Source organism: Chiloscyllium punctatum, chromosome 23 (assembly GCF_047496795.1).
Source record: "Chiloscyllium punctatum isolate Juve2018m chromosome 23, sChiPun1.3, whole genome shotgun sequence".
Taxonomy (NCBI): Eukaryota; Metazoa; Chordata; class Chondrichthyes; order Orectolobiformes; family Hemiscylliidae; genus Chiloscyllium; species Chiloscyllium punctatum.
The window spans coordinates 58,319,474-58,346,490 of NC_092761.1; the positions used below are offsets into that span (position 1 = coordinate 58,319,474).

At 43.5% G+C, this 27,017-nt stretch overlaps 1 protein-coding gene across 1 annotated transcript in view; it reads left to right on the forward strand.

Annotated features, from left to right (window-relative positions):
- Positions 1-27,017, forward strand: part of ilvbl (ilvB (bacterial acetolactate synthase)-like) — a 53,691-nt gene that overhangs the window by 7,083 nt on the left and 19,591 nt on the right. The window contains exons 5-12 of the mRNA XM_072593044.1: positions 2,773-2,884; positions 7,092-7,191; positions 10,036-10,133; positions 11,893-12,029; positions 13,140-13,274; positions 14,457-14,571; positions 23,228-23,397; positions 24,577-24,647. Coding sequence (XP_072449145.1) covers positions 2,773-2,884; positions 7,092-7,191; positions 10,036-10,133; positions 11,893-12,029; positions 13,140-13,274; positions 14,457-14,571; positions 23,228-23,397; positions 24,577-24,647 — 938 coding nt within the window. The remainder of the gene's footprint in view (positions 1-2,772; positions 2,885-7,091; positions 7,192-10,035; positions 10,134-11,892; positions 12,030-13,139; positions 13,275-14,456; positions 14,572-23,227; positions 23,398-24,576; positions 24,648-27,017) is intronic.

Consider the following 27,017-nt stretch of genomic DNA (forward strand, 5'->3'; position numbering starts at 1 on the left):
ACAGCATCATTGGCAACAATACATCCCTACCCGATGAGCTCAGTGCATTCGACATTCGCTTTGAACAGAAGGTCAGTGAAATGATGTCACCTATCCCAACAGGCTCTTGCACCAGCGGTTACCGCCCAGACATTAGTTCGGCCTTCTCGAGAGTGAACCCACAGAAAGTGATTGGCCTGGATGGAGTCCCCATCCATGCATTTAGATCACGTGCAGACTAACTGGCGAGAGTAATCACTGACATCTTTAAGTTCTCCTTTCTACAATGTCAAGACCCCATTTGCTTCAAGAAGACCCCCATTGTCCTGATGCCAAAGAAAAAATGTCTCAATGACTACCACCTGGTGGCTCTGGCCTCCATAATTATGAAGTGCTTTGAGAGGTTAGTCATGTGCAACATCAACTCCAGCTTCCCAGATTGCCTTGATCCTTGTCTACAAGTCCATGGCAGATGTCATCTCCCTGGCCCTACGTTTATTCCTGGAGCATCTGGATAACAAGGATTCCCACTTATTGACTACACTCTGCCTTCAACAACATAATTCCAAACAAACTCCTCTCCAAGCTCCAAGACCTGGATCTTAACTCCGAGACCTAGATCTTGACCCCCACCCTCCCAAGTAACTGTATCCTCAAATTCCTGATCTTAGACTGCAATCGGTAACAACACCACCTCCACGATAATCCTCAACACTGGTGCACTTAAGGGTGACTACTCACCTCTTTAAATATAATATGCTTACAACCATGTGGCCAAATTCTGCCCCAACTCCATTTACAAGTTTGCTGACAACACCACCACTGTAGGTCAGACAGAGTACAGGAAAAAGATTGAATGCTTAGCACATGGTGTAAGGGCAGCAATCTTTTCATCAACATCAGCAAAACAAAGGAGCTGGTCATTGACTTCAGGAAGCAGAGTGAAGGACATGCCCCTGACTGCATCAATGACGCTGAGGTGGAGATGGTCTGGGAATGGTGATTACCTACAATCTCCCTTGGTCTACTCACGTCAATGCAATGGTCAAGAAAGCACGTGAACATCTCTACTTCCTCAACAGGTTAAGGAAATTTGGCATGTCCACAAAGATTCTTATCAATGTTTATAAATGCACCATGGAAAGCATCTTATCTGGGAATGCAGCACCGTGTGGTATGGTAACTGCTCTCCCCAAGTCTGCAAGAAACAGCAAAGAGTCATGAACACAGCCGGTCCATCACGTAAGCCAGGCCTTCCATCCATTGACTCAATTTGTAGTTCCTGCTGCTTCAGAAAAGCAACTAAGATAATCAAAGACCCCCTCCCACCCTGATTATACTCTCTTCCACCCTCTTCTATTGGGCCAAATATATAAAATTTTGAATACCCATACAAACTCATTCAAGGACAGCTTTGTCTCCGCTGTTACAGACTTGAACGGAGCACTCAAATGTTATGGAGGTAAAAACAATGACTGCAGATGCTGAAAATCAAATACTGGATTAGTGGTGCTGGAAGAGCACAGCAGTTCAGGCAGCATCCAATGAGCAGCGAAATCAACGTTTCGGGCAAAAGCCCTTGCTGCCTGAACTGCTGTGCTCTTCCAGCACCACTAATCCACTCAAATGTTATGTTGATCTTTCTGCACCTTCTCTGTGGCTGTAACACTATATTGTGCACTCTGTTCTGTCACCCTGATGCACTTTGTGTGGTATGATCCGTCTGTAGAGCATGCAAAACAATACATTTCACTGTACTTCAGTACATGACTGTGTGAAATCAAATCAAATATCATTATCCAGGCGAATGGGGAGTATTCCATTACTGTAATCTATTTTCTGCATTGGCTGCAAGATAGTCTAGATTCATCACAACATGGTAAAAATCTCAATGGCAGTCTTAGTCTTTGGAACCATATCAATGATGCCATAAGCCATATATTAACGTTGAACAAGTTTGGAATGGGCTGAGGGCAAATCCCTGGAATAGAACCATGTGACTTGTTTGTGTGTTACTGATACTGGAATAGAAAGCAGATTTCAAAGTTAGTGCCTCATCTTATGTGCCTGTTGGCATCACTGGTCTAATGCAGCAATCACTGCTGTTGCTCAGAGGGTCACTAATTTCTGGAGTGAAAATTTCACGTATATCTGAATCAGCTTCTCTGGTGTTAAAGCATATTGCTCGGGCAGGAATAAACGAAGCTTCAGGTAGATTCTAGTTTGTTCGCAGGCAGTTTTTTGCTGACTCTCTCAAATGGGAACTGTAGCATAGCAGTTATGTTGTTGGAATACTAATTAAAAATGTGAACTAATGTTCCGGAAGCATGAGTTCAGTCTGTGGCTGGGAATTTAAATTCAGTTAATAAAATAAATCTAAATCCATTTAAAAGTCTGTTCTCAGCAATGTTGGCTGTGTACATATAAGATTGTCATAAAATAGCGAAATGATTCCTACATTGTCATTTAGGGAAAGAAATCTGCCATCATTAATCGATCGGGTAGCTGTGTGACTCCAGACTCCAGCAATATAGTTGAGTCTGAACTAACCTCTGAAATGGCCTGCTATGTCTTTTAAGGACAGTTAGAACAAGGCAATTAAGCCCCACCAGTGATACCCACATTCTGTGAGTGAATGAATTAAAAACCCTGTTTTGCTAATTGACCAAAAATGAATTGATCATCTCACTTGGCTCTGTTGGTCCAAATTCAGTTTGTTTGTATTTAATAATGTCTATTGTAAAACAGATTCTTAATTTTTTTTCTACTTTTTTTGCTTTCCTACATGTTTAGGACCTGTGTTTGTTGAGTTTCCAATTGATGTCCTCTACCCATATCATGTAGTTCGGAAAGAGGTCATTCCAAAAAGTGCACCTAAAGGAGTTGTGGGAAAAGCTGTAAATTGGTGAGTTTACTAAAATCAAATTGTGTTGAGAGAATAAAGCCAATTTAGTAGAATTGCCCTTAGTTCTATGTTTTAAAGCAACAATTTGCCTAGTGAACTGTACAATTACTTTTCCAATAAGTTGCTTTCAGAAATATGCCTTTACAAAAGTGTATATTATTGCTACAACACTGCCAATCTTTTGTGAAAATGAATGTGGTATTTCTGGTCAGGAAAGGGCTGTTATGAATCAACTATCCACCAGAAGGTGCTGTTGCTTTTTCCCCAGTTTTCTGCTCGATTTTAGCCATCATCTCCACTGGCACTAACTGAATGTGGCCACAAGTATTGCTTTCCCATTTTCTCTCTCTAGTGTGGTGACTTGTGCTGCAGGACAGTTCCATGGGCACCTTTTCAGCACCTCACAAAAGTGGCCATTTCCCCAATGTGAGCCCAGAAAGTGAGTATGAATGGTCAATTCAACCGTGAAGGCATCACACCAGAGCTCAAGCCTATCTTCACCCCCGCGTCCACACTGTTTCCAGCAGAGGTAAGCTGGCTGGGGTTTGGAAACTGGAACGCTGGCTGGTTTGTTTTTTCCCCTTTCTTAAGATGGGTTGGGAGTGCTGAGAATTAAAATCACCCCCTTATGAGAGCAAAACAGCCATTTGAACTTAAAACAGCTGAGGAAGGATATAACTAAACTCAAATTCAGAGGAGAGAGGTTTCACTTGACTGTCTCCTGGGCTGAAGTTGTTTTTCTGAAGATGTTTTGAGCCTGCTTCGACTAGATTTCAGAGGAACGAGAGGTAATCCTTTTGAAATCTGTAAAATTTTTCAAGAGTAACTACAGTGAAAATGGCTTGAAGGAATCTTAAAACCTACACTCTCAATGAAGGGTCGGCCATTTAGAAGTGAGAAAAGGAGTTTCTTCACTCTGAAAGTTGTGAATCTTTGAAATTCGCTATCCTAGAAGACTGGAGGTTCTGCCATTGAACACAGTCAAGATAGAGTTTGATGAATTTCTAGATACTAATGGATATGAGAATAGTCCAGGAGATAGAGCAGCCATGGGGGTGATCTAAAATGGGATTGCAAACCTGAAGGTCTGAATAGTCTACTCTTGCCCCTTGCTGCAATTAAACTAGATTCTCGATTTGACATGCTGGAGGGATGTTTCCATCATGTGGTGTATCATCGCTAGGGGACACAGTTTTAAAATAAGAGAAGCGTTTATTTTCTTAACTCGAGTTACTAATTGACTTCTCTTCCCTGGGAGTGTCCATGGTAGAATTACTGATTTTTTTCTTAAAAAACTGATATAGGTAGATCTTTGACTGACAAGGGAGTGAATGGTTACAGAGGATAGATAGGCAAGCAGAGGCTACCGTTACATCAGCCATTAGAGCAATTCTCAGCTTTGACAAAGGGTCAGTTAGACTCGAAACGTCAGCTCTTTTCTCTCCTTTCAGATGCTGCCCGACCTGCTGAGATTTTCCAGAATTTTCTCTTTTGGAGCCATTAGAGCAGGCTTGACTGACCAAATTTGTAACGTGGCACTTTAGTGATGTTGCTTGATGATGCAGAAATTGAGCTTTTCTGAAAAGGAAGACATTGTGGAAGCTTTTCAACTGCAAGGAAAATTGGTGCATATTGGTAGGGAAAACTAATTCATATGTGCAACTCTTTTTGTGATGTAGAGTGCATGTGCGTGTGTGTCAGTATCGTTTTATTTTAAATTTTGGATTTTTGGACTTCAACTTTTTTTTTCTGTCTGAAGAATTTAGTAATTAACTTGTAACAAACCATTGTGATTTCTTTCAAAACAATTTGTGAAAGCTAACCTTTAGTACTAATAGATTTTTGTACAGATTTGGTGGGGCTTATGGCCAAGCAAGGGAAAGCATTATGGTCAAGATTTATCTTAGAAATTTCTGGACTTTAGGTTTTTTTAAGGGGAAATGAAGTAGTTCAGAGATAGGGTTTCCATTTTGGGCAGTTCTGTAAAACTTCGTGGATGAATGTGAATGTGTAAAGTTGAGAAAGAGAGAAGCTTTGTAATACTACATATTATTAAAATAAGGAGCTGGGAGTAGTTTCAGACTGGAAGTGTTTGGTTGAAACCCTGAATAAATTGTTTGTAGTTATGTATGTTTATGTTTAAATGTGTAACAGCTTCTTTCTGGAGTTATCAGATTTTGCAGACTGGAAGTTGAAGTTGCAGTTAACTTAAACCAGTCACGGTGTCAGGAAAAAAAACATTGCTGGTTTCAATACTGCACAAAAGGATGTTTTGGGATCTGAAAAGGCATGTTTTGGATTGTACATTTATCATGTGTTTAAAAATCTCTCCTTTTTGTTATAAATAAATAGATGTATTCTGTATTGTTTTGTCTTTTGGTAATGAGCTTCTGTTTTATTGCATTGCATGCTTCTGTTTCAGTGTAAGACTGTGTCTGTAAAATCGGGGGAAAAAAAACTGAATGTGGTCTTGCGAGCCAGACTTTCAGTCTAAGATCTGACTTGCCAAGTAATGACATCAATTAGGGTTATAACACTATGGAAAAAGATCCTTTCCCTGCAAAGGATACATATCCAGACGTGTTTTATTATGAAGTAACTAAAGATATGGGGGAAACAGACATTGTCATCTGGAATGCATCATGCAATGTCTCAACAATTGTAGTCAACCCTGGCTGACCAATTTACTTTAGTTTTCTTCAGTAGAAATGGTTGTGCCCTTTCAAATTTAGTATTCTTCCATTTATCCCAGTAATTGCAAGATGACCTACTTCAACAACATGTCTCTTTTTGCTCAGCAATTCTTTTGTTGACTCATTATGGTTTAATGTTCGAGTGAAGAACAGGCTCCATTCCTACAATTATGTTCGTGTCACTGAGGGGTGGGTGAGTGGTGCAGTTCTAATATGGCAAGTAGTGAAGGAACAAGTTTAGATCTGACCCTTTGTCACTTCCTCTCCAAACCCAACCCGTCAACAGGAAACATGGGAGTGTAGCACAGGTTCTTAATCTGTGGTAGCATCAGTGAATGTTTGCCATCTATTTTCAGTCAGTAGAACTGATCTTTAAATGCTAGGTCTATACAATAGTGTATGGTGACGTTATAGTTTGACTGCAGTAGATTGTGTGTCAATACTCAAAACGTAGGATCATTGTACAATTCCCTAATCTGCTTTGACTTGTTGTGAAGGGGTAACTGAGTCATGAATTGGGGGAAATATGGGATAATTTGGTTGATCGTGCACTGTAGATTCATCTTGTGTGATATATTGACAAATTAAGGGTTGGGTGGGTTGTCTTGACTATTCCAGTTGGTTTGGGTAAAATCATTAAATTGTATTCCAATGGTATTTGAGTTGTTGGAGTAAGTTATACCAGGAAGAGGATATAGGATATTCATCTCAAATTTCTGTTTGTTATTCAGTAATCTGATGTGACATATGGCTCAATGGTTAGTAGTGCTGCCTTACAGTGCCAGAGGCCAGGGTTTGATTCCATCCTCGGGCAACTGTCTGTGTGGATTTCCTCAGGCTGCCCTGATTCCCTCCCACAATCCCACAGAAGTGCAGATTAGTTGGATTAACCATGATAAATTACTCATTGTATCCAGGGATGTGCTGGCTAGGTGGGTTAGCCATGGGAAATGCGGGGTTACAGGGTAGGGGTGTTCTTCTGGAGTTTGAACATTCTCCCTGTGTCTGCATGGGTTTCCTCCTGGTGCTCCGGTTTCCTCCCACAGTCCAACGATGTGCAGGCTAGGTGGATTGGCTGTGTTGAGTTGTGTCTAGGGATGTGCAGGCTAGATAGCCATGGGGAATGCAGAGATAGGATGGGGAGTGGGTCTGGGTGGGGTGCTCTTCGGTGGATTGCTATTGAATGGCCTGCTTCCATACGACAGGGATTCTATCTCTGCAGATTCTGGTGAGGTTTTTTTTCCTCTTAAAATTTATTTGTGTTTGGTAAAGTTTGACATGCGTCCAAAATGTAGCCACATTTACCTTGAACGTACTGGTATTACTTATTCTCTGAGCTCATTACCTGCAATTCATTCACATATATACCTGAAGAGCTGGTGAGTTTAAAAGGTAGCCCATTCAATAAATGTTCCTGTGTCACTCAAAGTTTGCATCTAGGTGGGAATTGTGTTTTGAGTTGCAAATCAGTTTTTTTTTCTTTTGTGCAATAAGTTCTCTTTATTTTTCCTCAGGTATCTTCATAACCATCTAAATAACCTGTTCGCTGGAGCCTGGGACAAGAGGGACATCTCACCGCTACCAGTTGATCATCCCATGGCCACAGCTAATGAGGTGGATTTTCGTGAATCATGATATTCAAAATTAGCTTCTATAAGGCATCATGGGAATTAGCATCTTCGTTCGAAATCGGTGTAAACTAGAAATAGCCAAATGATTCTAATGCAAACATATAAATTGCAAACAAAAAAATTAGGAGCAGGAGTGGGCCATTTGAACTCTAATACCTGCTCTACCATTCCGTTAGTTCCAGGTACATGTAGTGTACCTGGACTTTCAGAAAGCTTTTGATAAAGTACCACATAGGAGTTTAATGAGCAAAATTAGGGTGTATGGTATTGGGGGGCAAAGTACGAACTTGGATTGAAAGTTGGTTGGCTGATAGGAAACAAAGAGTAGTGATAAACTGCTCCATTTCGGAATGGCAGGCAGTGACCAGTGGGGTACCACAGGGATCAGTACTGGGACCGCAGCTTTTTACAGTATATGTTAATGATATAGAAGATAGTATTAGCAATAACATTAGGAAATTTGCTGATGATACTAAGCTGGGTGGCAGGGTGAAATGTGATGAGGATGTTAGGAGATTACAGGGTGACCTGGACAAGTTAGATGAGTGGTCAGATGCATGGCAGATGCAGTTTAATGTGGATAAATGTATGGTTATCCACTTTGGTGGCAAGAACAGGAAGGCAGATTACTACCTAAATGGAATCAATTTAGGTAAAGGGGCAGTACAGAGAGATCTGGGTGTTCTTGTACACCAGTCAATGAAGGTAAGCATGCAGGTACAGCAGGTAGTGAAGAAGGCTAATAGCATGCTGGCCTTCATAACAAGAGGGATTGAGTATAGAAGCAAAGAGGTTCTTCTGCAGCTGTACAGGGTCCTGGTGAGACCACACCTGGAGTACTGTGTGCAGTTCTGGTCTCCAAATTTGAGGAAAGACATTCTGGCTATTGAGGGAGTGCAGTGTAGGTTCACGAGGTCAATTCCTGGAATGGCAGGATTACTTTACACTGAAAGACTGGAGTGACTGGGCTTGTATACCCTTGCGTTTAGAAGACTGAGAGGGGATCTGATTGAGACACATAAGATTATTAAAGGATTGGACACTGGCAGCAGGAAACATGTTTCCGCTGATGGGTGAGTGCCGAACCAGAGGATACAGCTTAGAAATACGGGGTAAACCATTTAGGACAGAGATGAGGAGAAACTTCTTCACCCAGAGAATGGTGGCTGTGTGGAATGCTCTGCCCCAGGGGGCAGTGGAGGCCCAGTCTCTGGATTCATTTAAGAAAGAGTTGGATAGAGCTCTCAAGGATTGTGGAATGAAGGGCTATGGAGATAAGGCAGGAACAGGATACTGATTAAGGATGATCAGCCATGATCATATTGAATGGTGGTGCAGGCTCGAAGGGCAGAATGGCCTACCCCTGCACTTATTGTCTATCTATCTTGGCTGATATCATTGTGGCCTCACATCCACGTTCCCACCAACTGGATTTCCCCATACACTTTCACTTCTCACATTAGTCCAGAATTTGTCTACCCCTGAGATGAAAGTTTTCCAAGAATCTGCTCCATCGATTAATGGGGACAGTTTCCAAGGCTTGCAACTATTTGTGCAGCGTAGAGAGGACGTTCCTTATCACCACTTGTGTTGCGATCCACTAAATTAGTTCAAGCCTAATCAAACCTTTGGTCCTTATTGACCAATCTAAGTTTCAATTAGTTTTGCAAATTTAATGTAGGAGCAAATTACTGCAGATGCTGGAATGTGTTCTGAAAACAAAAAGTGATGGAAATCAGTATGTCAGGCAGCATCCATGGAAAGAAAGCTAACGCTTCAAATCTCGATAGAATTATAGAGATGTACAACACAGAAGCAAGCCCTTCGATGCAACTCATCCATGCCGACCAGATATCCTAACTAATCTAGTCCCATTTGCCAGCATTTGGCCTATTTCCCTCTAAACCCTTTGTATTCATTTAACCGTCCAGATACCTTTTTAAATGTTGTAATTGTACCAGCCTCCACCATTTGATTTGGCAGCTCACTCCATACATGCACCACCCTCTGCTTGAAAAAGCTGCCCCTTAGGTGCCTTTTAAATCTTTCCCCTTTCACCTTAAGCCTATGCCCTCTAGTTTTTAACTCCCCCATTCCAGGGAAAAGACCTCCTCTCTTTGCCTTATCCATGCCCCTCATGACGTTTTAAATTTCTGTAAGGTCACCCTTACAGCCCCAACCTTTCACTATAGCTTAAACCCTCCAACTCTGGCAACATTCTTGTAAATCTTTTCTGAACCCTTTCAAGTTTCACAACACCTTTTCCAATAGGAAGGAGACCAGAATTGCACTCCTTATTCCAAAAGTGCCCTAACCAATATCCTGTAAAGCCTTAGCATAACCTCCCATCTCCTGCACTCAGTGCACGAAACACTAAAGGCAAGCATACTGCATGACATCTTCACTATCTTATCTACCTACGACTCTACTTTCAAGGAGTTCTGCACCAGCACTCCAAGGTCTTTGTTCAGTAACACTCCCCAGGACTTTACCATTGAGTGTATAAGCCGGCGTATTGCCCTGATTTGCCCTTCCAAAATGCAGGACCTCCTATTTCTCTGAATTAAACTCCCATCTGCCACCCTTCAGCCCATTGGCTCGTCTGCTCAAAATCTCATTGTACTCTGAGGGAACCTTCTTCGCTGTCCACTGCCTCCAATTTTGATGTCATCTACAAACTTGCTAACTCCCTCCTCTGTTCACAAGCTGAAATGCTGCCTGACCTGTTGTGATCTCCAACATTTTTTGTTTTTATTGCAAGTTTAGTACTTTGTTCATGATGTTAGGCACCAATCTGGAGGGTTTGTTTTTTGATTTTATTTTTTAGGTGCAGTGCTGTATGGAGATGGTGAGCAGAGCGAAAAAACCAGTCATCCTTCTGGGCAGTCAAGCAACGCTGCCACCAACACCTGTGGACAATGTCCGGTAAGTCATTGAGCAACTACTGTCTGTGGGCTGGCCTTACATCTTGCTTTATGAAAGTGTTGTTACATTCCAGTTGATTGACTTAAGTACATATGAAGTGATCAGTGAGGATAGAAATGTTTTGGGATGCTCCTTCAGCATTGGGTTAGACACTGATCTCATGCACTGTTTTAATATTTAAGATCTGGGGTCGATTATGGCCTGGAATTTGCCCTTCTTTGCTTGTTGTGGGAGTCAAAATTTGCAGTTTGAGAGTTGTGCAGAGAAAGGAATCGCAGCACTTTTCCATAGGAGGCCTGGAATCTTAGTCAATTTTTAAAAAACCTATTCTCTCGTGGGATGTAGGAATTGCTGATAAGGACAGCATTAATTGTCCATCCTTTTGGGTCCTTGACTTGTATGGGTTTATCAGGCAATTTTGTACCTGGTTAAGGGACAACAACACGTGTATGGATTCATGAGTCATGTTGATATCAGATTACATAAGGCATTGCCTGCATGCTGCCCATAGTGTGTCCAAGGATGTGCAGGCTAGGTGGATTAGCCATGGCAAACGCAGAGTTACACAAATGGGATGGGGTGGGTCTTGGTGCGATGCTCTTCGGAGGGTCGGTGTGGATTTGGTGCACCGAATGGCCTTGGAAGGATTTGGTGAGTCCTGAACAGTTTCCCACTGTGACTGCATTCTGAGGGTTGAAAATTGTCACCACCCCTCTCAAAGCTGAGTGCTAGGTTGGTGGTGGGTGTGGCGTGGGATGTGTCCGGGCAGATGGCCATTACTGCCTCTTGAGCTCACGACCCCAAAATTACATCCTCTGACTCTACATGAAGTCCTGTCCACTAGTTTAGGAAGGCTTGAGGCAAGGACAGCAGACATTAGTGAACCAGATGCATTTTGCTGACATTAACTTCGTGATTACAAATATTAGCTTTGTAATCCAGATGTATTAATTAATTTCAATTCCATCACCTACCATGGAATTTAAGACTATATCCCCAGATCAATAGCCTGGGTTACTAGACCAGTGACGTTAGAGCTACACTGCAGCATGCCTGTATTGTTAAAGAAAGTGGAACTAATGAAGGAAGAGCTTTAGAAGATATACGAGGATGCTCTGTGCATACACCCATACTCTATCTGAGAAGATGGTGGGGACAGCAATAGTGATTAGTGTTCATCTGGTAAGCCCAGATGACCTTTTCCACACCACCTTGTATCTTGTGTGGGAAGGGGAGTTGGAGGAATGGTCAGGGAGAGAGTTTGAGAATTGAATAGGGAAGGAAGTGAACGGTGTTGGATTAGGGAAATGCTGAAGATCAGGGATGTAATGACTAAAGAAGCAGGAAAAATAGAGATTGTGCACTGTAACATATGGGTGACACTAACTCCGGTTTCAGTATGATGTGTGCCAGTTCCACATGAAATGAGTTTAGGATAAAATAATCTTGAATGTGCATGTACGTATAATAAAGCTCTTTTGGATTTGAATCAATCTAGACTAGGCCAGAAGAACTGAATGGACATAGACAAAGAATTTTGTGAACTGTTATGAGATTGGCCAATATTCCCTATTCCTTTTTTGAAATACTTTTTTAAAAATGCAAATTGGAAAGAAAAACATAATATTTTGACTTTTATGTTGACTTCTACTTGTTTATTTCCATTTGATCCTTTAGTAATGCTCAACACCACTTGTGATCTATAATAGTTCAGTGACACAATTATGTGCCTGATATTGTAAAAGAATTTTCCAACTAGGGCAGCTCTGGAGTCTCTGGCTATCCCTTGCTTCCTGGGAGGCATGGCTCGAGGAATGCTGGGAAGGGACAGCCCCATTCACATCCGACAGAACCGAAGGGATGCTTTGAAAGACGCAGACCTGGTCATATTGGCAGGTGAGTGACGTCCTGATTGAACCGCAATAGCAAATTTTGAATCGAATTATCTCAAAAGCTTGCAATAAGCATTAAAGTGGAGTAAAACAGATATTTGGGATTATTTTGGGCTTGCCGTGCCCCTTAAAATGCAGTTGCATTTGAGTATGTGGCCCTGTGGGATGCTTTACTCAATGTTAGGAGCTAGTACAGTGAATCTTCTGTGGCTCGTCTACTAGGACACTTCCAACTTGATGCTGTGTGCGCCTGGAGCGTGTGTGGGTGATAACTTCCCTTCTTTCCTGCATGCTGTGCTAGTGCTGCTGGAGTGGCTTCACTAGGGTAGATTCCTGATGAAGGGCTTTTGCCCGAAACGTTGATTTCGCTGCTCGTTGGATGCTGCCTGAACTGCTGTGCTCTTCCAGCACCACTAATCCAGTAGCTAATCTCACAAGTGAGTCCTGGACTGACTAGTGCTGGCCATTCCCAGTCTTTTTTTTAAGGTGGACTTTTCTTTTTCTCTCAGACCTCCATCATGGGATAAAATGTGAGAATAGATGTTGGCCATGTGGCCCTTGGAGCTTGATTTATTGTTCAGTTAGCTCATGGCCAACCTGTACCTTTACTTCAGCAACCCCACCTGATGCTGTATATTTTAGTACCTTCACCTGAATTCAGAAAAATGCAAAATGAGATTTTCAGTAAACTCTATCTTGAACTGCTTGACTCATTACTTGAAGGCTCCAGTTTTCCACAGGCTGCCTGTAACTAAACTGATACTAACTGGTGTGTGCATCACTTTTCTCTTTAAAAGAGAACTTAAATGTGTTACATTTCTCATCTTCTGTACTCTGGGTCATTTATGGGCAGCTGCCCTTAGCTGGACATCGACTTGGTAAATTATGATGGATTTAGTGCAAGGAAACCTCCAGTTAATGAAATGTGCAGCCTGCAAGACAGATATATTTTAACTGCAGCAAGGTTCTGCCCTTAAGCAGAGCTCTCATCAGCTGAGCTTCTATGTGATTATCTCCTACTCTGTGTCATTGGTGATTAAGGTCCCCTCAACCTATGCACCCCATGCCATAGTCCCCACCAAGTCTGATGGCTTTTACGTTTTTTGACAAACAGGTATAGTGTGTGATTTTCGTTTGTCTTATGGCCGTGTCCTCAGCAAACGGAGCAAGATAGTTGCTGTAAACCGTGACCGTTCGCAATTGCTGAAAAACTCAGACATGTTCTGGAAGCCAACACTCGCTGTGAGAGGTAAGTGGTGGTTAACTTCCTTTTATGAACCATGGGGTAGCTCTGCACAGTGGGCTCAGTGCAATGCAATCCATGGTTGCATTCAAACTGGTAAACCCTGCACCTCATGATTTAGTCTGAGTTAAGATCTGAGACTACACAAAGAGTGGCTAAGTTTAGTTTTGGTGCTGTCTTTGACTAAAGCGGGGAAAGAAATTCTGTGAATGGTGAACGGCTAATCTTGATCGGCTTTTTGTTTTCTTATAACCACTGCAGTAGAGTGAACACCCCCCCCCACTCTCCCAACCCCACTCAATTCCACAGGGCAGTTGCGTGGGAAAAGGACCGCTCGGAGAATGCCTGTTCTCTATCCCAGCCCTCAAACTAGCTGCATAATCTTTGTGCATGGACCCTGTATCAGAGATTGCATGGAGCAAAGCCGATCTTGCTTCAGTTATAGTCCTGGTACTTCACAATAAGTATCAAGGTGATGTGGTAACTTCATGATAATCTAAGTTTAGAAGACAATTCTAATCTTGAAATACACAGCAAAGCCAAGTCTCTACCTGTTCCCTGACACTATCCATGACACAGCCTCAAGCTACTAAACTGACTCCTTGCAACTTTTTGCTATGGACTTTAGAGACAATTCATTGCATCTTTTCCAGGTCTCCTTTCTAACTCAACTTGCCTAGTTCGAAAATTTCACAAACTAAACCCTTCTGCTGAGGTGTCTGGTTCCCTGAAATGCCATCATTGGGGTGAGAAACTAAAATTGTTTCTAAACTCAGCACTGCTGTTTTCCGAACTGAGCTGAGAACAAAGCAAATGACCTTGAACATTTATTTCACCTGTTGTAATCCCAACAAGATAAACAACTTGCCAAACACAGGGGTCTGTACTTACTGTTTTATCACAGATGGATTGATTTATTTTGAAATCCAAAATGATGATGTATCTTTTTCATAATACCTGCCCAAAGACCAACAAGAATAGGAAATTTTGGCTGTCACTGCTTTTTGAAAGAAAGAGTAAGTGGATGACACTTGGCAACATTGTTTTTGAAAGGATTTTCACGCCGATTGGGACTGACTATCAAGGCGCTGAATTGACCCAATCCCGTCACTGTACTCTGAAGCATTATGGTCTTATTCAGTTGTAACTCTTGCCAAATATCTGATCGTTTTAATCTTTCTTTGTCAGGTGATGCTGGCTCCTTTTTAGTTCGGTTGGCAGAGGGCTTGCGAGGTTACCAGGCTCCCCGTGATTGGACCCAACACCTGAAGGATGGAGATGTCAAAAAGGAAAAGGCTAATTGGTACAAATACATAAATGCGGTAACATTGGGAAACCATGTGCTTTTTAATAGTATAATATAAGCAACAGACCAACGTGATCATGCTTTAAGTTATGAAAAGCTGAGATGGGTTAAAGGGAATTTCTAGTGATTTGAGGTATTTTGAATGAGGGACAAAATTAAATCCGAGAGACGAAAGAAAATGCAACAGAAGAAACAGCTAAGTTCAGGAAATTTAAGCTAAGTAGTTGAGGCAAAAACAAGTTTTCATCCCCTATCCTTTGCTTTGGGATAGGTTTGACCCACAGCACTGTGATCTCCACATTGAGGCAGTTCCAGAGTCCACTTCAGCTGGGCTCAGAATTGAAACCCATGCTGTTGGTACCAGTTTGGTCCATGCCAGCTGTCCACCCAAACTGCCTACGCTAAACTCTGTTATGGCCTGGAACTATGGATAGTGATGGTAGAGATGACACACGGCTAATAAGGAATCTCTCCAGCCATTATTGCCTGACACTGGTGTGTATTTGTAGGATTTACATATTACCATAAGACATAGGAGTGGAAGTAAGGCCATTCGGCCCACTCCGCCATTCAATCATGGCTGATGCGCATTTCAGCTCCACTTACCAGCGTTCTCCCCGTAGCCCTTAATTCCTCTAGACAACAAGAATCTATCAATCTCGGCCTTGAAGACATTTAGCGTCCCGGCTTCCACTGCACTCCGTGGCAATGAATTCCACAGGCCCACCACTCTCTGGCTGAAGAAATGTCTCCGCATTTCTGTTCTGAAATGACCCCCTCTAATTCTAAGGCTGTGTCCACGGGTCCTAGTCTCCTCGTCTAACGGAAACAATTTCCTCGCATCCACCTTTTCCAAGCCATGTATTATTTTGTACGTCTCTATTAAGTCTCCCCTTAATCTTCTAAATTCCAACGAATACAATCCCAGTATCCTCAGCCGTTCCTCATATGCTAGACCTGTCATTCCAGGGATCATCCGTGTGAATCTCCGCTGGACACGTTCCAGTGCCAGTATGTCCTTCCTGAGGTGTGGGGACCAAAACTGGACACAGTACTCCAAATGGGGCCTAACCAGAGCTTTATAAAGTCTTAGTAGTACATCTTTGCTTTTATATTCCAACCCTCTTGAGATAAGTGACAACATTGCATTCGCTTTCTTAATCACGGACTCAACCTGCATGTTTACCTTTAGAGAATCCTCGACTAGCACTCCTAGATCCCTTTGTGCTTTGGCTTTATTAATTTTCTCACCATTTAGAAAGTAGTCCATGCTTTTATTCTTTTTGCCAAAGTGCAAGACCTCGCACTTGCTCACGTTAAATTCCATCAGCCATTTCCTGGACCACTCTCCCAACCTGTCTAGATCCTTCTGTAGCCTCCCCACTTCCTCAGTACTACCTGCCTGTCCACCTAACTTCGTATCATCGGCAAACTTCGCTAGAATGCCCCCGGTTCCCTCATCCAAATCATTAATATATAATGCGAACAGCTGTGGCCCCAGCACCGAACCCTGCGGGACACCGCTCGTCACCGGCTGCCATTCTGAAAAAGAACCTTTTATCCCAACTCTCTGCCTTCTCTTAGACAGCCAATCCTCAATCCATCCCAGCAGCTCACCGCGAACACCATGGGCCCTCACCTTGCTCAGCAGCCTCCTGTGTGGCACCTTATCAAAGGCCTTTTGAAAGTCTAGATAGACCACATCCACTGGGTTTCCCTGGTCTAACCTACTTGTTACCTCTTCAAAAAATTCCAACAGGTTTGTCAGGCATGACCTCCCTTTACTAAATCCATGTTGACTTGTTCTAATCAGACTCTGCTCTTCCAAGAATTTAGAAACCTCATCCTTAATGATGGATTCTAGAATTTTACCAACAACCGAGGTTAAGCTGATTGGCCTATAATTTTCCATCTTTTGCCTTGATCCTTTCTTGAACAAGGGGGTTACAACAGCCATCTTCCAATCATCCGGGACCTTTCCTGACTCCAGTGACTCTTGAAAGATCTCAACCAATGCCTCTGCTATTTCCTCAGCCACCTCTCTCAGAACTCGAGGGTAAACCCCATCGGGGCCAGGAGATTTATCAATTTTAAGACTTTATATCTTTTCTAGCACTATCTCTTTCGTAATGGCAACTATACTCAACTCAGCCCCGTGACACCCTTTAATTTTTGGGATATTACTCATGTCTTCCACTGTGAAAACTGACGCAAAGTACTTGTTAAATTCTCCTGCTATTTCCTTATCTCCCATCACTAGGCTTCCTGTATCAGTTTGAAGCGGTCCAATGTCTACTTTTGCCTGTCGTTTGTTTCTTATGTATTGAAATAAACTTTTACTATTATTTCTAATATTACTGGTTAGCCTACCTTCATATTTGATCCTCTCATTTCTTATTACACTCTTTGTTATCCTCTGTTTGCTTTTGTATCCTTCCCAATCTTCTGATTTCCCACTGTTCTTAGCCACTTTATAGGATCTCTCTTTTTCTTTAATACATTTCCTGACTTCCTTTGTCAGCCAAGGTTGTCTAATCCCTCCCCGGTTAATCTTTCTTTTCTTGGGAATGAACCTCTGTACAGTGTCCTCAATTATACCTACAAACTCCTGCCATTTTTGCTCTACTGTCTTCCCGGTTAGCCTCTGCTTCCAGTCTATTTTAGTCAGTTCCTCTCTCATGCCCTCATAATTACCTTTATTCAACTGTAACACCATTACATCCGATTTTGCCTTCTCCCTTTCAAACTCCAGACTGAACTCTACCATATTATGGTCGCTACTTCCTAAGGGTTCCCTTACACAACTATTGACACTCAACTAGTCTGAAGTGTCAGTGCGGAGCACTTTGGGGCCAGCGATCATAATTCTATTAGTTTTAAAATAGTGATGAAGTTCTAAATTGGAGAAAAGCTCATTTTTACAGTATCAAGTAAGAACTTTCAAAAGCTGATTGGGGGGCAGATGTTCGCAGGTAACGAGACGGCTGGAAAATGGGAAGCCTTCAGAAATGAGATAATGAGAATACAGAGAAAGTATATTCCAGTTAGGGAGAAAGGAAAGGCTGGTAGATGTCGGCAATGCTGGATCACTAGATAGGTTGGGGCTTTGGTTTAAAAAAAAGCATATGCCAGGTATAGACAGGATAGATCAAGTGAATCCTTACCTGAGGCAGCACGGTGGCACAGTGGTTAGCACTGCTGCCTCGCAGCACCAGAGACCCGGGTTCAATTCCTGCCTCCGGCGACTCTCTTTGTGGAGTTTGCACATTCTCCCCGTGTCTGTGTGGGTTTCCTCCGGGTGCTCTGGTTTCCTCCCACAATCCAAAAATGTGCAGGTCAGGTGAATTGGCCATGCTAAATTGCCCGTAGTGTTAGGTGAAGGGGTAAATGTAGGAGAATGGGTCTGGGTGGGTTACGCTTCGGCGGGTCGGTGTGGACTTGTTGGGCCGAAGGGCCTGTTTCCACACTGTAGGGAATCGAATCTTAAAAGAGTATAAAGGCAGTAGGAGTATACTTAAGAGGGAAATCAGGACAGCAGAAAGGGAAATAGGGTTAGGGAGAATCCAAAGGGTTTTTACAATTACATTATGGATAAGAGGGTAACTAGGGAGAGAAACAGGCCCCTCCGAGATCAGCAAGACTGCCTTTGTGTGGAGCCACAGGAGATGGGGGAGATACTAAACAAGTATTTTCCATCAGTGTTTACTGTGGAGAAGGACATGGACGGTACAGAATGTAGGGAAATAGATGGTGACATCTTGAAAAATGTCCATAATAGAGAGGAGGTGGTACTGGATATCTTGAAACACATAAAAGTGGATGAATCCCCAGGACCTGATCAGGTGTACCCGAGAACTCTGTGGGGAGCTAGGGAAGTGATTGCTGGGCCCCTTGCTGAGATATTTGTATCATCGATAGTCACAGGTGAGGTGCCGGAAGACTGGAGGTTGGCTAACGTGGTGCCACTGTTAAGAAAGGTAGTAAGGATAAGCCAGGGGCCTATAGACCAATGAACCTGACGTTGGTGGTGGGCAGTTGTTGGAGGGAATCCTGAAGGACTGGATTTGCACGTATTTGGAAAGACAAGGGCTGATTAGGGGTAGCTGAAAATGTGTTGCTGGAAAAGCGCAGCAGGTCAGGCAACATCCAAGGAGCAGGAGAATTGATGTTTCGGGCATGAGCCCTTCTTCAGGAATGAGGAAAGTGTGTCAAGCAGGCTAAGATAAAAGGTGGAGAGAAGGGACTTGGGCATTGGAAATGCGATAGGTGGAAGGAGGTTAAGGTGAGGGTGATAGGCTGGAGTGGGGTGGGGGCGGAGAGGTCAGGAAGAAGATTGCAGGTTAGGAAGGTGGTGCTGAGTTCGAGGGTTGGGACTGAGACAAGGTGGGGGGAGGGGAAATGAGGAAACTGGAGAAATCGGAGTTCATCCCCTGTGGTTGGAGGGTTCCTAGGCAGAAGATGAGGCAATCTTCCTCCAGCCGTCGTGTTGCTATTGTCTGGCAATGGAGGAGTCCAAGGACCTGCATGTCCTTGGTGGAGTGGGAGGGGGGGGTTGAAGTGTTGAGCCACGGGGTGGTTGGATTGGTTGGTCCGGGTGTCCCCGAGGCTCCGCAAGTAGGCGCCTGTCTCCCCAATATAAAGGAGGCCACATCGGGTGCAGTGGATGCAGTAAATGATGTGTGTAGAGGTGCAGGTGAATTTGTGGCGGATATGGAAGGATCCCTTGAGGCCTTGGAGGGAAGTAAGGGGGGAGGTATGGGCGCAAGTTTTGCATTTCTTGTGGTTGCAGGGGAAAGTGCCGGGAGTGGAGGTTGGGTTGGTGGGGGGTGTGGACCTGACAAGGGAGTCACGGAGGGAGTGGTCTTTTCAGAACGCTGATGGGGGAAGGGAGGGAAATATATCCCTGGTGGTGGGGTCTGTTTGCAGGTTGCAGAAATGACAACGGATGATACGATGTATATGGAGGATGGTTGGGTGGTAGGTGAGGACCAGTGGGGTTCCGTCCTGGTGGCGATTGGAGGGGCAGGGATCAAGGGCGGAGGAGCGGGAAGTGGAGGAGATGCGGAGGAGAGCATCGTCGATCACATCTGGGGGGAATTTGCGGTCTTTGAAGAAGGAGGCCATCTGGGTTGTTTGGTATTGGAACTGGTCCTCCTGGGAGCAGATGCGGCGGAGACGAAGGATTTGGAAATATGGGATGGCGTTTTTGCAGGGCGCAGGGTGGGAGGAGGTGTAGTCTAGGTAGCTGTGGGAGTCGGTCGGTTTATAGTAAATGTCTGTGTTGATTCGGTCGCCTGAGATAGAAATGGAGAGGTCTAGGAAGGGGAGGGAGGAGTCTGAGATGGTCCAGGAAAATTTGAGGTCGGGGTGGAAGGTGTTGGTAAAGTTCAATCTCCTCGTGGGAGGACGAGGCAGCGCCAATACAGTCATCGTGTATCGGAGGAAAAGGTGAGGGGCGGTGCCAGTGTAGCTGTGGAAGATGGACTGTTCCACATATCCTATGAAGAGACAGGCAAAGCTGGGGCTCATGCGGGTGCCCATGGCTACTCCTTTGGTTTGGAGGAAATGGGAGGATTGGAAAGAGAAGTTGTTCCGGGTGAGGACCAGTTCAGTCAGTCGAAGGAGGGTGTCAGTGGAAGGGTACTGGTTGGTACGGCGGGAAAGGAAGAAGCGGAGGGCTTTGAGTCCTTCATGATGGGGGATGGAGGTGTACAGGGACTGGATGTCCATGGTGAAGATAAAGCGTTGGGGACCAGGGAAGTGCAAATCATGGAGGAGGGGGAGGGTATCTCACGTCTCACAAACTTGATTGAGTTTTTTTGAAGAAGTAACAAAGAGGATTAAGGGCAGAGTGGTGGACGTGATCTAAAGGGACTTCAATAAGGCATTCGACCATGGGAGACTGGTTAGCAAGGCCAGATCTCATGGAATACAGGGAGAACTAGCCATTGGGATACAGAACTGGCTCAAAGGTAGAGGACAGAGGGTGGTGGTGGAGAGTTGTTTTTCAGACTGGAGGCCTGTGATCAGTGGGGTGCCACAAGGATCAGTGCTTTTTGTCATATATATAATATATAATAGATCTGGATGTGAATATAGGAGGTATAGTTAGTAAGTTTGCAGATGACACCAAAATTGGAGGTATAGTGGACAGCAAAGAACGTTACCTCAGATTACAACAGGATCTTGATCAGATGGGCCAATGGGCTGAGAAGTGGCAGATGGAGTTTAATTCAGATAAATGCGAGGTGCTACATTTTGGGAAAGCAAATCTTAACAGGACTTGTGCAGTTAACGATAAGGTCTTAGAGAATGTTGCTGAACAAGGAGACCTTGGTGTGCCAGTTCATAGCTCCTTGAAAGTGGAGTCACAGGTAGATAGGATAGTGAAGAAGGCATTTGGTATGCTTTCCTTTACTGTTCAGAGCATTGAGTACAGGAGTTGGGAGGTCCTGTTGCGGCTGTACAGAATGTTGATTAGGGCACTTTTGGAATATTGTGTGCAATTCTGGTCTCCTTCCTATTGGAAAGATGTTGTGAAACTTGAAAGGGTTCAGAAAAGATTTATAAGGATGTTGCCAGGGTTGGAGGATCTGAGCTATAGGGAGAGGCTGAACAGGTTGGGGCTGTTTTCCCTGGTGCGTCGGAGGCTGAGGGGGTGACCTTTTATAGAGGTTTATAAAATCATGAAGGGCATGGATATGATAAATAGACAAGTCTTTTCTCTGAGGTGGGGGAGTCCAGAACTAGCGGGCATAGGTTTAGGGTGAAAGGGGAAAGATATAAAGGGGCAACTTTTCATGCAGAGAGTGGTGTGTATATGGAATGAGCTGCCAGAGGAAGTGGTGGAGGCTAGTACAATTGAAGTATTTCAAAAGGTATTTGAATGGGTATATGAATAGGAAGGGTTTGTAGGGATCTGGGCCGGGTACTGCCAAGTGGGCCTAGATTAAGTTGGGATATCTGGTTTGGCATGGATGAGTTGGACCGAAGGGTCTGATTCCATGCTGTATATCTCGATCACACTGGGACTGTAGTCAGCCCCTGGGCGACTGTCTGTCTGTGTGGAATTTTGACATTCTCCCTGCGTCTGTGCAGGTTCCATCCCACAGTCCAAAGATACACAGATTAGCCGTGGGAAATATAGCATTGCGGGGATAGAGACAGACATGCTATTCACTGTGTCCAGCTGTGACTATTTGAGATTAAATAGAATAGATCGATGAAGGGATGCGGAGCTGACCTTGAGCTGAACTGTTAGCTGACCTGCATGTTCAAGTTAGTAATTATATTGTAATTGTCTGGGTCAATTTGAGTTTGAGAAGAATCATCTAAACCTCCCAGTCCCAAGTACTGGCTGAGGAGCTCTGCAGCATATTACTAGGGCTTTCCTGTCGGTGGATGACAGGATGGCACCCAGATGTCATACAGACGCATCAATTGCTTGCAAGGCTCTAGCACAAGTACTACATTTTGATCAAATTATCAGATGTTGGAAAAAAATACATTAACATGTGGTCAATGCTTACAAGAGGGAAGGATCAGGCCAGGCCAATGAGAAAGGGACTAGAATTACAGTTGTTTTATTGTTAAAGACTTAAATTGTGCCAATAAATTCAGAGGTATGAATGTTTGTCATGTGTGATGCAAGCTTCAAAAATCAAGAGGTGTGTGCCAAATATTAGGAAGCTTGCAGTAAGAGGGGAAGGAGGTTAGTGCCTGTTTTACCCATTAGGTAAGGTGCCATTCAGATAATCCATCCAAAACATGGCACTGTTGACAGTGCAGCACTTCCTCAGTGGTGCTGAATAACATAGGCCTAGATTATCCTGTCTGGATGGATTTTAACCCTCCTTTAGCTGGGTCAGAAACTTTTAAGGTCCCTCCCTAGGAATACTCTGTTGCTATACCACATGTGCTGCAGTAGTTCACCCTCACCTTCCCAAGGAAATGAGCAGTGAATATCAGTCTTGCTACTAACACTCATGTACTTTACACAACTTTCTTTAAAAAAGGCTAACATATTAGTAAGCTGGAGAGGGTTCAGAGGATAGTTACCAGGATGTTGCCAGATGTGGAAGGTGAGTTATAAAGACAGGCTGGATAGGCTGAGACCTTTTTTAACTGCAATTTAGAAGGTTCAGAGATGACCTTTGAAGGAGATTATAAAGTCATGAGCGGTATAGATAAGGTTAATAGTAGGTGTCTTTTCCCTAGGGTGGACAATTTCAAGACTAGGGAGCACATTTTTAAGATGAGAGGAGAGAGAATTTAAACAAGACATAAGGGGGCAAATATGTTTTACAAACAGGATAGTTTGCATATGGAATGAACTTGTTGAGAAAGTAGTCGATGTGGACACCAATTGCAATGTTTAAAAGAAATTTGGATCGGTGCACAAATAGGAAAAGTTTGGAGGAATGTGGGCCAGGAGCAGGCAGGTGGGACTAGTTTAGTTTGAGATAATGTTCTTTATGGATTGGTTGGCCTGAAAGGTCTGTTTCCATGCTGTATGTCTCTGACTAATGTGTGGGTGTGATTAACTTGAGTCACGGAATACAATATTTCAAGGCTTTAAAGTCTGGATTGGCCAAATAAAATGTATAGATTGGGTACAAGTTCTGAAATGGAATTTTTGTTTTTCATTTTTCAGTGAAAAAGCAGAGGAGGAAGTGATGACCCATCTGAATCCTCTGAAAGTTCTGCATCGTGTCGAGCATTTGATGGAGGAGGACAGCATCATAGTGACTGATGGGGGTGATTTTGTGGGGAGTGCTGCTTATATCTTGAAACCCCGAGGACCTCTCCGATGGCTCGATCCTGGTTAGTACAAACTGAATTGTTGAAGGAGCGCTGGGGAGCGGGAGAATCCTTTTTTTGGAATGTGGATATTGCTCCAAGCTGGCTGGAGTTCCTTTCTGTGGTTTTACCACTTTGTGGTGAGAGTCTTTTTTTATTTAGATGGGGTACCAATGTGTAGGCGCTTCTAGGAGCGGGGTCGGGAGGCAAAGAATGTCTATTCTACAATCAAGTATTAATTATGGAACAATTCAGACGTTAATTTTGCACTGAATTGTAGAAAGGGACTCCTTATTTCACCCTTTGGACATCTCATATGCTTTGCAATCTATGAATCACTTTTGAATTGTAATTGCTTTTATTAGGCAAATATCCCAACCAATTTGATCCAGCAAGGCCTCATTCATAGCAGGACCGAATGATCAGACAATCTGATTTTTGGCAATGCCAGTTGGAGGAGAAATGTGAGCAAATAGAGAGATTTGGGCTGATGGGGTGCAGTTTAATGTTTTGTCTGAAAAGCATTACTTTGGGTTACTGCAGTAGTCTCTCTGTCCAGTGTGCTGGAACGCCTATTTGTATTATGTGCTCCAGAATCTTTTAATGCGCAGCTATAACCTCATTTTTTGTGTCAATTTCAAAATAATTTTGGGATAGAAAAAAACTTAACCTCCAGAAGTGGAAGAGAGAGCAGGGTTAATGTCAGTGGCAGTAGTTAGTAATGCAGAATGTCATGCTGTTGAATGAAAGGAGCTTGATGCTTGGTCAAGGCAGATTATATGGGAATTGGGGCAGCAAGGCATAGTTATGGTCTCTGTGGCACGCCTGTGTTTGAGGTGGTGATTGTCTGCATATTTGCAGCTTTTATAAATGCTAGTAATCTGGAATAGTCACTGGCCAGTTGAGGATTTTTAGTGAGAGCAGGTTGATTGAATTGGAACAGGGCCGGGACAGTGTAGCAATCCTTCATTGCTGCACCGAATGTTGTCCCTATGTTCCTAATCCAACTCCTGGTCCAAGGCTTAAGCCTATAATTATGTGATCTAGGAAAGAAAAACTGAGCCATACTGTTTGCTACCCCCTTACCCCCAGATACCACCCAAGCTGATTTAAGACCACCATCCATCTTGTGTTTTCCTATCTGTTTGCAAGCAGCATCTATGTTTCTAACAGATTGTTCCTCTCTGATCTTTCTGTTCCCAGGAGCATTTGGCACACTTGGAGTAGGTGGTGGATTTGCGCTGGGAGCCAAGCTTTGCAGACCAGAGTCGCAGGTCAGCGCATTGTACGCTGTTTCTTTACAGAGGCTGAGTGCATAAGGCTGAGGACAAAGTGAAAAGTTATGACATGTTATGAATATTCTATCAGATCTTTTAAATGTCTAATTTAAAATCTTTGGATGCCTTGAGGAAGCCTATGAGAGAGTAATCCAGCCTGCCAGAGTTTTGTCCACAAGATGAAGGAGTGGCCGTAAGGCCATTCAGCCCATCGAGTCCATTCCGCCATTTAATCATGGATGATGTGCATTTCAACTCCACTTATCCGCACTCTCCCGATATCCTTTAATTCCTTGCAAGGTCAAGAATTTATCAATAGGTGTAGGAGTAGACCATTCTGCCCTTCGAGCCTGCACCACCGTTCAATATGATCATGGCTGATCATCCTTAATCAGTATCCTGTTCCAGCCTTATCTCCATAGCCCTTCATTCCACAATCCTTGAGAGCTCTATCCAACTCTTTCTTAAATGAATCCAGAGACTGGGCCTCCACTGCCCTCTGGGGCAGAGCATTCCACACAGCCACCACTCTCTGGGTGAAGTAGTTTCTCCTCATCTCTGTCCTAAATGGTCTACCCCGTATTTTTAAGCTGTGTCCTCTGGTTCGGCACTCACCCATCAGCAGAAACATGTTTCCTGCTGCCAGTGTCCAAACGCAAGGGTATACAAGCCCAGTCACTCTAGTCTTTCAGTGTAAGGTAATCCTGCCATTCCAGGAATTGACCTCGTGAACCTACACTGCATTCCCTCAATAGCCAGAATGTCTTTCCTCAAATTTGGAGACCAGAACTGTACACAGTACTCCAGGTGTGGTCTCACCAGGGCCCTGTACAGCTGCAGAAGAACCTCTTTGCTTCTATATTCAATCCCTCTTGTTATGAAGGCCAGCATGCTATTAGCCTTCTTCACTACCTGCTGTACCTGATGCTTACCTTCATTGACTGGTGTACAAGAACCCCCAGATCTCTGTACTGATTCCATTTAGGTAGTAATCTGCCTTCCTGTTCTTGCCACCAAAGTAGATAACCATACATTTACCACATTAAATTGCATCTACTATGCATCTGACCACTCATCTAACTTGTCCAGGTCACCCTGTAATCTCCTAACATCCTCATCACATTTCACCCTGCCACCCAGCTTAGTATCATCAGCAAATTTCCTAATGTTATTGCTAATACCATCTTCTTTATCATTAACATATATTGTAAAAAGCTGCGGTCCCAGTACTGATCCCTGCGGTACCCCACTGGTCACTGCCTGCCATTCCAAAATGGAGCCGTTTATCACTATTCTTTGTTTCCTATCAGCCAACCGACTTTCAATCCAAGTTAGTAATTTGCCCCCAATACCATGCGCCCTAATTTTGCTCACTAACCTCCTATGTGGGACTTTATCAAAAGCTTTCTGAAAGTGCAGGTACACTACATCTACTGGATCTCCCTCGTCCATCTTCAGAGTTACATCCTCAAAAAATTCCAGAAGATTAGTCAAGCATGATTTCCCCTTCATAAATCCATGCTGACTCTGACCAATCCTGTTACTACTATCCAGATGTGTCGTAATTTCATCCTTTATAATAGACTCTAGCATCTTTCCCACCACTGAGGTCAGACTAACCAGTCTATAATTTCCTGCTTTCTCTCTCCCACCTTTCTTAAAAAGTGGTATGACATTAGCCACCCTCCAATCCGCAGGAACTGATCCCGAATCTATCGAACTCTGGAAAATAATCACCAACGCATCCACAATTTCCCAAGCCACCTCCTTCAGTACCCTGGGATGTAGACCATCAGGCCCCGGGGATTTATCAACCTTCAGACCTAACAGTCTCTCCTACACCAATTCCTGGCAAATATAAATTCCCTTAAGTTCAGGTCCTTCAGCCACTGTTACCTCAGGGAGATTGCTTGTGTCTTCCCCAGTGAGCACAGACCTGAAGTACCAATTCGATTATTCTGCCATTTCTTTGTTCCCCGTAATATATTCCCTTGTTTCTGTCTTCAAGGGCCCAATTTTAGTCGTAACCATTTTTTTGCCTTTTGCATATCTTTAAAAAAATGTTTTACTATCCTCTTTTATATTATTGGCCAGTTTACCTTCGTACCTCATTTTTTTTCTCTGCGTATTTCCTTCTTCGTAATCCTCTGTTCTTTAAAAGCTTCCCAGTCCTCCGTTTTCCCACTTATCTTTGCTATGTTATACTTTTTCTCTTTTAACTTTATATGTTTCTTAACTTCCCTCGTCAGCCACGGCCACCCATGCCTCCTCCTAGGATCATTCTTCCTTTTTAGGAATGAACTGATCCTGCAACTTCTGCATTATACACAGAAATATCCGCCATTGTTCCTCCACGGTCATCCATTG